This window comes from Eurypyga helias, unplaced genomic scaffold (genome assembly GCF_000690775.1).
Source record: "Eurypyga helias isolate BGI_N326 unplaced genomic scaffold, ASM69077v1 scaffold5593, whole genome shotgun sequence".
Taxonomy (NCBI): Eukaryota; Metazoa; Chordata; class Aves; order Eurypygiformes; family Eurypygidae; genus Eurypyga; species Eurypyga helias.
Genome location: NW_010241770.1, coordinates 17,595 through 28,867, shown reverse-complemented (window position 1 = coordinate 28,867; position 11,273 = coordinate 17,595). Strand labels below are relative to the sequence as shown.

The 11,273-nt window shown below is 44.6% G+C and overlaps 1 protein-coding gene across 1 annotated transcript in view; it reads right to left on the bottom strand.

Annotated features, from left to right (window-relative positions):
• Positions 1-7,373: 7,373 nt before the first annotated feature.
• CHKA (choline kinase alpha) overlaps positions 7,374-11,273 on the bottom strand; it is a gene marked incomplete at its 5' end in the record, with an annotated part of 17,887 nt that continues 13,987 nt past the window's right edge. The window contains 4 exons of the mRNA XM_010148847.1: positions 7,374-8,017; positions 9,325-9,406; positions 9,742-9,848; positions 10,333-10,441. Coding sequence (XP_010147149.1) covers positions 7,958-8,017; positions 9,325-9,406; positions 9,742-9,848; positions 10,333-10,441 — 358 coding nt within the window. The remainder of the gene's footprint in view (positions 8,018-9,324; positions 9,407-9,741; positions 9,849-10,332; positions 10,442-11,273) is intronic.

Genomic DNA, 11,273 nt, shown 5'->3' with positions numbered 1-11,273 from the left:
TTTAAGGGCCCTTCCAACCCAAACCATTCTACAATTTCTCTTACCATCCTATTTTAACCAAAACCATCCAGAGATTGGTACGCAGGTCTCAAGTTCAAGTGGTTTTCAGATCTTCCCTCACCATGGTTTTACATGCAGGAGGGAGAGTTCAGGTCAATCCCCAAACAAGCACCTGGCCTCACAAAAACTCATGACGTTTTTAATCAAGGCATCCCCCAGCTAATTTGTTTCTATTTTCAAGTTCAAGTGGTTTTCAGATCTTCCCTCACCATGGTTTTACATGCAGGAGGGAGAGTTCAGATCAATCCCCAAACGAGCACCTGGCCTCACAAAAAAACTCATGACATTTTTAATCAAGGCATCCCCCAGCTGATTTCTTTCTATTTTATTATGTGTTCGAACTCTGAGATGGCCTCATGCAAGTGCTGGCTCACTACAATTTGTTAAACCAACGTAGCCGAGACGTGACCCTGGAAGGCAGAGCTTGCTCTGATTTCCTTAAGGCTTAGGACAAGGCAGCCAGCGTGAGCTGGAAGCACAGAAGTCACGCTGGTGGTTTGCCGTGGAAGGACACTGTCTCGGAGCCTGATGTCTCCCGCTGTCAGCCCAGCATCTTTGTCAACTGCCCCACAAACAGCCTGCCCTCGGGTCAGTCACCCTCGCTGCACACACACAGTATTTGCTTTCAAATATCGAAGCCAAAAATCAGTTGCTGAAAAGGACATCCAGGACTGGAATGGCTCAGAAAGAGAGGGGTTTTTTTTTAGTGTCTATGTAGGTGTGTACACAGGACACATCGAGCCAGCTCTGCAAACAAACTGGTGCCATCAACTGCAAGTTCCCAGGGTTGACAGCAGCAGGAGGGGAAAACCGGGACAGAAAAATAGCAAAGTTTGCAGTTTGCACATGGGAGCCAAATTAAGACCAGATTTGGGTTATTGGGAAAAAAAAAAGTTCCCTGTCTTTTCTCATCTGTTTACAGAGCTTGTGGAGTCCTTTCCCTATGCCTTAATGCAGAATACAAATAACTTTCTCCTAGAAACAGGGCGAAATGACACCTCAGTGACTACGCAGTGCCTGCGGCCTTCACAGAAACCCTGATGTAATAAAAAGATGCATTAATCAAAAGGGCAGTCATCCGCGTATTGTCTTCTGCTCTGTAGTGGCGGGAGGTAAAGGTTAAGCCAAGAAATCCATAATTTAGCTTGGATTTGAGGAGGCAGCACTATAAAAATAACCTTTCCCCTTCTGAGTGACATCCTTATCTTCTGCAGTGGGGTTAGAAATCCTACACAAAGGGCAGCTGTGAGCTGCCTGCTCCTGTGGCTCGACCCTTCGTTCTTTGGGGAGGATGCTGGGATAAACCACTGAATTCACTCCTAGTGACCTGACAGCAGCTGGGAACTGGGGGCAGAGCTTAAGCCTAAAGGTTCCCCTGAGGAAGAAGCAGAGTCAGGATGGGCAAAGCGATGTTGCAATTTCTGGGGCAAAAAGCGTAAATAAGCTATTGGCCCGCTGAACTCCAGCTACAAGGGGAGACACCAAGTAGGAACACTGAGCTCCATGAGATCCTGAGTCCTGCTCCCTCAGGTCACGTTCTGGTGAGTACCAGTTACAGCTATTAAAACAGCTTCTTTCAGCATCATTATCCACTGCTGCTTCAGCTGGAAGTATCCCAAGCTCCCCACGATCACATCCAGGCTCTGTTGACTCACTGGGAGCAGGCTTTTAAAGCCCACGTTTCCTACATCTGCCCTGGGCCTTTGCAACTTCACACACGCATCAACCCCCTCTCAGAGGTCAGCACGCCTGTACTCGCAGAGCATTCAGCACTGCCAGGGGCTGTACGCTGACACAATACTAGCAGCTTCCCAAAATAAAGCTTGTTCCATGCGTGCACGTTGCCAGGATTACGCTGTTCTACCACTGAAGGGGTCTATGATGCACTAGTGCACTGGAGCTAAGGTTACTCCTAGAGCAAAAGCTTCAGCGTCCACTGAAGGTCCCCGCTGCCACCTCAGTCCAGCGCTGAGCGTCAACCCCTGGGAGGGCCATGGCAGAGCAAGGCCCTGGGGATGCTCGGGGAGAACCAGGGAATTGTGCAGCCCAGGCATTTGCACAACTTCTATTTACAGTGTCTCCAGTTCTGTCTTTTTTTCCTGTCCCTACCTCTTTTTGGGTGTTCTTTACTTTCTTGGGAAGACCTCAAAGTGAATTCCAAAAAGCTGAAGTTTGAGTCTTGAGCCTTCATCCAAACCAATTCAGTGTAAATGAATGGTTGGATTGGTGTTATTCCTAAAGGGAAACCAGTATTTTTCCAAACAACTCTGCTGAGGGATTTATGAAATAACCCTTTTTCTTTACAGCTGTAGCCTTCTAATTAGACTTTCGTTCTAAGGTGAATTTTTAAGCCCTTCAGACCTGAGACATTACACACTATAATCTATAATCTCTTCCTGAGGAAATTATTGTATCATTTAATAGCCTTTGTGCTGGGTAATTACAGCAGCCTTCCTTCCTCCCTCCTCTCTATCCCTTGTTCTCCTTATTTACATCTGCAACAAGATCATACAGCCACAGTCTCTGCCGACTTCCAGTGCCTCACGATTCCATGAGATGCAGCAAGAAGAGAGAACACGGGCTCCCTGGGATTGTTCAGCATGGAAAATTTGGGTTTCTAACACAGAAGCTAAACACCCTTTCCATCAGGATACACAGCCAAGACAAATACAACACGGTACCTTCCGCACAGGCTGTAGGAGGAAGTGCAATGGCAGGGAGGAAAACCCCTGTGCAGAGGAAACTGAGTGTCCACATGGCAAACGCCAGAGCAGAGGTCAGCAAACGCTTGGGGTGAGTGCAGGCAGGGCTCTTCCTCTACCCAACCAGAGGCTGAGCGTCCTGCAAGGTGGGAAGATCTCTGTCTCCAAGGCAGGAGATCAGCAACTGGAAATACCTCAACCCTGTTCAAGGCTGCATCTTTTGGCTCTGCCCGTTTTCCCAACTTGATGGGAACTGGGAGCATCCCATTGATGCCTTTGCAGGTTGCCAGAGCTCCCAAGCGCCACTGTGTGCCATTTAAATTCCACCACTAGGCCACTTTAGACAGCAGTTGCCTGCCCTGACTTTACAGCACCTCGAAAGCTGTGGGCTCTGAAAATCAGGAAGGATGGCCAATTCCCACATCATCCCATTTTACTTCCATAAGAAGGGAACAATAAAAATAACATTCCCAAGGACTAGCAGCACAAGCAGTGTTCGTAAGGCTTTCTGAGAAGATATTTGGGACAAGATCAGGACACAAGGCTGGAACTTGACTATGTGCTGTTCCTGCCTCTGCCAGAGGCTGCCTGTGACCCGACCTCCCATCACCGCCACTTACCCTCCTGCCTTCTCCAGCACCGTTCTTCAGACAAGCACTACAGCACTCCGAGGCTCAAACCAGCTCCTGGTCAGGATGCCTTCTCCTCAGGCAGGGCTCAGTGTACTCATGCAGGGCAGACTGGACTGCATCCAGACTTCGTTGGCTGATCCCTGTTTAATGAGACCGGTAAATACAAGTCATATATGTGTATGTATATACACACAGAGCGTGCTTTGTTTGCAGAGAATACTACAATCACACTTAACGGCGAGTCAGGAGGAGCTCTGAATACAAATTGCAAAGAAAACCACAAAAAGCTAATTCCACGTTAGGAAAAAACCCAAGTAGCCTGTTTGCTAGTGATCAGCTTTGTTGCCCGGGCACCAAGTACAGTAGCTCCTTTTTGCTCCCTGCCAGGGCCCTGTAAGCACACGCTGCACTTTATTTCAGTCCAGAACCATCGCAGCTATTTATCCATCTCCAGTAAAATGCTCCGTTTGCTGCTCCACACGGATCCAGGCTGGTATTAGAGACAATCCTGCCTGCATGTTGATGGAGCTCACCCAAGTCTGCTTCAAGGATCTTTCAAGAGAGGATTTGAATTCTTAAAAGCCTAATTGTCTTTGTACAGCACACAGAGTGCTTCTTCCACCCACCTTCCTTTCTGCGAGCCACTGAAACAATGCAGGGCTGTGCTGCCCCGGCCAGCCGCTGGCAGCTCCCCGCACTGGCTGCATCCACTGGGAGAGCTGGATTGTGGCAGGGAGACAGCAGCAGGATCTGTTGGCTGCTGGACTTGTGATTTTTTTTTTTTGCCAGCCCTGGAAAGCTGCAATGACTCACTGAAGATGTGGTCTGCGGAGAAGACAAATGGGTACCTCGGGGCACCAGCAGATGTGGTCACTATGATTTCGCACAGCATCACTCATCAGCTGAGCCCAACCCGCGGTTGCAAAGCGGAATACATGAGCTCAGAGGTGCTGGCACTTGGGCCAAGGACAGCCAATTCTCTTCATTCCGGGAATTAATTTGCTTTCTCCTCTATTTGCAAGACAGAGAACACATTCTTCAGTTCCCAGTTACAGGCTCTGGCAGAACGAAGCTAGCTTCTTCCCATCATCGATGAACTGCAGGACAAATAACTCCCTGGACAGCACGCCCGCAAGCCCCAGCGCCCCCAAGGTGTTCCCACAGCCAGAGTCAGGAAGGATAAATAGTTACATCCACCTGAAATCCACCTCACCCCATTTAAGCTGTAGGGCAACCTCAGCCAAGTTACTAGGGAGGGGAAAACAGAAATTCTTGTTGCTATTAGCAGATTGAGACACACAAAGTAACAGTTAGAGGTAATGACTTCTCAGCACACTGTCACACCTCAAGGCTGCTTCAAAGAGGAAACGCCAAGCAGCCATGGTCGGTTTTCCTGTTAGCATCCTAAGTACTGGGAACAGGGATTTTCCAAGGTAGCTTCTGACCCTCAAGTCAACAAGCCTCACAGTGCAAAACCAGAGTTCTTTGAAAAGCTATGGTTTGGGTTTCTTTCTTTTTTTGGGGGGTGCATTTAGGTTTAATCCTTATACCAAAAGTCCCATTTTCACCAGTTAATAGCAGGTCTTTTCACCAGCAACTTGTGAGGCAATGTGGCCACTAAGACAAGAATTCACAAAGCATCAATAAACCCAGGGGTTTCCAGGAGATCAAGCACAAGTTAGAATCATAGAATTGCAGAATGGTTTGGGTTGAAGGGACCTCAAAGATCACCCAGTTCCACCTCCCTTGCCAAGGGCAGGTACACCTTCCACTGGACCAGGTTGCTCCAAGCAAGTTGTATTTACAAATCAACTGAATGGAAAATTCATCAGTAGTTTTAAACTGCCTTCATGAAAAACCAATCAGATTAACCATAAAACTATTCTGAAGTCAAAAGAAGGATGAGGTGTTTAACTACATTTGTACCAAGTCTTATAGATGTGGCTTCAGAAGGCACCATCCCACTACAGAGGTGCCAGTACATTTAGGGCTGCTTGGTCAGCTTCAGCAGTCTGTGCCTTTGTGCAAGATGACTGTGCTCCAGCCTTTCTTTGTCTACCACAAGCTCTCAAAAGAAAACTTAAAACTGGCCCCCCACAGGCAAATCTACCAAAAAAACCCTACCAATCATACCAGGACAAGCCTAAGCATTGCTCTCTGCTCATGAGTTTTGACTTGGTGTCCCCACTAAGCCCACCACACAACACCTGGGGAAATCCTACCCTCTGTAAAATGAATTTACAAAAGGCACAAGATGGAGCAAGTTTTTCTTTCCTTCAGGGCCTTTCCTCCCCCTCATCCTCAAATCTGTAGTAATGCTGGAGTGCAACTGCATTTCATAAAATCACAGAACGGTTTGGGCTGGAAGGGACCTTAAAAGATCTTACCTGAAGCAGTCTTGCCAGCAGCCTTCGTGGCTTAAGTTTCCTCTCAGAATTTAACAAGAGCCACCTCAACTCTAAGGGCTTCGCCTCTGATGTGACCTTTTATTGGTGCTACTGTGACTGAGTCTTCCTCCCTTTTTGGTTCTGAGAAGCATGAAACGCAGTGGATGAGTCACACAGGACAGTCTCCATGAGCTTCTTGAGAACTTGAACTTACCCTTGGAACAGAAATCAAGGCTTCCGACACAATCCAGGCACCTACTAGCCTCTCAGTCTTTTTCAGCCAGCTGCAAGGCCTCATTCTGAGCTGTGTCCACTTTTTTTCTGCTGGGTTTACTGCCTGCAGTGGTACCTGTTAAACGAAGCCTTCAGCAGCCTAGAGAAATCACCTGGCTATTTATACTACAAATACTGAACCCGGTGTGCCAGTAAAACTCACACAGGAGATCATCACCCATCAACCAGATGGTTAATACCAACAACTCGATATATGCTGGTAACTTTTACCTTTGTCTTTAGGGCAGGACAGATACAGTGAAGTACTTAAACCTTTTCCCACCTCTAAAGCTACAGACTTTATAAACTGATCTTCAGTCTACTTTTCATCACTTGCTTTAAGCACCTGTCTTTCCTGCAATATCAGCATTCAGTTACACAACAAATGCTGAAGACACAATGACTTAGAAGTAGGTCTATCCCACAGCACTGAGCCTAAAGCTTAGATCAGTCTGCCTTTGGAGGTAAGCAAGACAGTATTTCCAGCATAAATTAAGGCCAGAAACAGCACTTATTTTACCCTGCAGATGTAAAAGACTTAAACATCATAGTTGATATTCTTAAGTGCTTTATATTTATTATAAAGTAATAATAGAGTGTATGGGAAATTAGTCTCTCTACTGGAGAACAGAGAGACAGCTGTTACAAGTTATGCCACAGTACATGAAACACTGCACGTCTGCAGCTGCTTGAAAACAGTATTTGCTATACAAGTGAAAAAGGGTAGACTTAGAAGTTTATTATTTATAATACAGTGTGTTAGAAAGCACAAACAAATAAACATTCAAAATAAACAAGCTTCCAGATATCTAAAGAAATCTTTAGATGGCATATACACAGATTATAGTCAAGTTTCAATATACATGTTATTGTTCCCCACAAGATGCTCCACTTTACTGGATTGCTGGAACAGGATGAAAGTCAAAGGCGCAAGAAAAGCGCCTCCCAAGCCACGTAACCATTGCATGGGCAGAACAGCAATTTCCTGAAGTGTTCTCCACAGTTTTGGCTCTATTTCTTACAGCCATATACTGTGGCAACGCAAGAGAGATGGGCTCCCATTACAAGCATCGTCGATGCCAATCCAGTTATCTGGGGAGTTGCTAGAGCAATTCAAGGCACTCTTCCCAGTGCTGCCAGCCCACAGAACCCCCTGTGCAGGACACAGCGTTTTAAGAGACAACCAGGCTGGGCTAAAGCGTGTTCCTGAAGGACACAGAATGAACAGCTCAAGACAAACGCCTTCAGAATGTCCAGTTCAAAGTTCATTCATACTTCACAGGCACACCAGCTGAAGAGAAACATTCATGTACGTGTAGCTAACACGTTAAAGCAAACTGCTTCAATGTGTTTAGTTGCTTTATGGTTTAAGTGGTGTAAGGTATCAGCAGCTTTGAAGATAGTGTTCACCGGGCATGTTGAACCTAATCTCACAGTAAGATTTTAAGCCTACTTCACAGTTTAACAGTTGTCCCCTTCGCTTTTCCTTCTCATTAAGAGGCAGTGTCTACAATGAATCATCTTTTACAACTGTTCCGCTTACAAGCCATAATGCCAACACCCCCCTAGAAAAAGTACTCACAGTAACACTGTTTGCTCTGATGCACGTGGTATTGACACTTTGTTGTAAGCTTCTTCCATAATATAAAATACCTTCTAGATCAAAAAGATTAAAGATATTGCACTGTTGTATTTTACTTTTGCCTCCCAGTCTCATTACAAGTATTTACGAAACTGTAAACAAGTCATTTTTACACAGTCTTCAGTACTGTACACCTGCGTTCCAAGGAACTGGAATTCAGTGACACCTTCGTTAGAGATACAGTAGCCTAAGCACAGTGTAAGTTCTGTCCAGCTGCCCTCTTCTTACAGTAACCAACAGGCCGCTCCCCTCCCCCGACCTTCACACCTTCAGCTTCCTCTTCTGATCGAAGTAAGCCTCAAATCTGGATAACGCATATTCCTGCAGAAATAAGGGATATTCAGTACGCGATACAGTAAGTACAGCTGAGTTTTCTTATTTGGGATGGGGAAGCGTAATGAAGGTGCGTGCTGGTTTTAGTTGGGATAGAGTTAATTTTCCTCGCAGTAGCTAGAACAAGGCTGTGTTTTGGTTGTGCTCACAAGAATATTGATAACGTACTCATGGTTTTAGTTGTTGCCAAGCAATGTTTGTATCAAGTCAAGGACTTTTTCCATTTCTGATACTGCACCTGCATTCCCAAACTCCTCTACAGGAAACTGGGAGGGGACAGCTGACCCAAACTGACCAACGGGATATTTCATTCCGTAAAATGTCACACTGTGCATAGCTAAGGGGAGGTGGCCACAGGGGATCACCACTTGGGGGATGGGCTATCGATCACCAGGTGGTGAGCAATTGTACTGTGCATCACTTGTTTTGGTATATTCCTTTATCAGTAATAAAGCTTCCTCTCCCTTTGTTGCCTCTATTAAACTGTTCTTATCTCAAACCATGAAGGGTTTTTGCCCCCCAAGTTCTCTCCCCCATTCCATCTGGGGGAAGGGAATTCAAGCGAGTGGTAGCATGGTGCTTAGTTGCTAAACCACAACACCGTGTTACCTCCCTAATCTAACATCTCAGTATATTAATTAGCTATATTTAGGAAGGATAATCCCTCCAGAGGTGTTGTTCTGGACTCTTAAAATTTCCTTCAGTCTTATTTCAACTCTAACATTATTAGCTGCTGCCAGCATGTCAGGAAAAAAACCCCAGGCACTAAAAAGGTCAGGATTTCACTAAAATGGATGGCTTCTGAAACACTTCCTGCAGGATATTCAGTATACCTGAAAGTGATATCACTTTACAGTACATTAAAATGTATCAGGAGATAGAGGGTACCGTCTATCTAGCACTGACAGTGTTGCACACTGAATTATCAACACGTTACAAGTGTGCTTTGACTCCTCAGTTTCCAGGTTCACACTCAGTGCATGCTAGCACAGCATAGCACTGTGCTCTTGCACAGGATTTTATTGCAGAATACTTCACTGCAAGGCCCGACACATAAGGCTGTAGCCTCTCTCTGTAACCATAAGAAGAGTTTCTGAAGTTTTTACAATCTTAGATGTTCTTTACATTCTTAAGCAAAGAGCACAAGCTAGTAAAAAATAGGGCTTTTTAAACTTTTGCTCCACTTAGAAGACAGTAGTTGCTGGGGGAGGCCACTTTGTTTACTCTCCCATCATGTACAACAAGTTACCTCAGAGTATGTTTTTAGTTACATGAGACAAGTACATAAAACTTACCAGGTAACCAAACTCAATGGATGAGATCTTCGCTTGTATAATGGACCACAGACCCCAGAAGAAGTGTGATGCAAGGGCAAACCTGAAATTACAAGGCTGTGTTTAATGAAATACCCAGGTCAGTCACACCACCTTATTTCAATATCCTGTTAGATTAGTATTCCCTAGTTTGGGGATGTCCCCACCTTTCCTTCAAATATGATAATACAAAAATAATTCCATTAGCTTCCCCATGGAGTAGTATTTTGCCTATTCCAATAACATACCACCCACCAAAAGGTTGCAATGGACAGACTTTTCTTTACCACATATAAATAGCTTAGAATCTCACTTGGCTGAGATTTCCCACCCAGGGACATACACAGGTAGAGGTATCACCATAGAAATTTCAAGACACAGTTGTGAAAGATGAATTACCTGTTAACTTCTATCAACACTACTTCTTCTAGTTTGGACTTCTCTTCATTGCTCAGATTTTCAAAGCCATCGTGGAATGCAGACAGGTAACTGGAGATAAAGTGAAGCTGGAAGGCAAATAAACAGGAGTTACAACTCTTCATCTCAAGACCTGTTGACTTCTTCTGGAAGTAGGCAGGCCTTTTATTAAGTTGTCATTTGTTTTTCCAGACACTGACAGTGCTGGAGTTAGCCTTAAGATTAACCATGGTTCTACTAATTGCTTGGAAGTCAGGTTTAAGATAAGCCATAATACTGGGACAACAGATGCCATTTTGCTACTGCCAATTAATTTCACGGCTACAGTCCACAACTACTGGATTTTTTGTGGCAGACAGCTACATGGCACATAGTAAATATTCTATCCTGAATAGCTATTATGAAGTTCCTATGATTTTTAAAGCAAAGACAGTCAGGTTTACAGAAAGTGTTATAGTTAAGGAAGTCATGGAAGAAAGGACTTGGGACAGAGTAAATCCAAAACAAAATTGGAAGCGAGTTAAGATTTGAAGACTGTGGACACTGGCATTTTATGATGTCTTACACACCTACCTGTTGCTTCTTTGAAGGATATTTAAGAAAACTAGCTTTGAAGAATGGGTACTTCTCATACGTGTAATCATACATCCATTCACAGAAGTGATTTCCAATGTCAAATCCTCTGAAAGAGAGACTGAATACCTCAATATTTGCATAACAGCAATCTGGTTTTGCTTAAGCAAATCTAAACTGAAGTTTGAAGGCACAAGGCCACTTAGAACTTACTGCACTTTTGCTAATGCAGGTAGAGAACTGATGACTAGAATACAACTTTTTTTGCAAGTTATTAAAATCAATTATTAAAGCTAGGCAGTTAAGAGTGAAAGCTGCTGGCTACATGAAAGTACTAGACTTTGCTACCAAGTTTTATACGAATAGAGGCAGTTAAAGTACTTGAGTATGCACCACACCTCAGCATGAGGTCAGATGCATCTCTAACATCAGCATTATTGCAGACAGAGGCCATACACTTTCACATTATTACAATTCAAGGTTCCATTGTGTTCCAGCTATGCTAATGTTAGATCATCCTTAAACACAGGTACTAGATGACTGAGGTTAAGAACAGAAACCATTTTGTGTAACCATGTAGTGAAAAACCTAGGATTACTCTCACCTGCACAGATGAGAAAGCCATTTGAAATGTCTGAAGAAAAAAGGCAAAGACAAACCTGGCCTACATACATGTGTACACACACAGTCTACCACTTCCCTCATCTCCCCACTTGAAAGAAGTTTTCACATGCAAACAAAGCCTGTTGCGCACAAACAAGCCCTCTAGTCTGGGAAACCAAGGAGGTACAACAACTCTGACTCCGCTGTATGTCTATACTCAAAACAGCTCTGGTCCTGATGTCATTGACTAGTCATATTTGCTGTCCACCACCAAAAGCAGAACACAATTCACTAGGATAGCCAGCTAATCAACAGTGCAGCAGGTGCTCTCGCTGCAG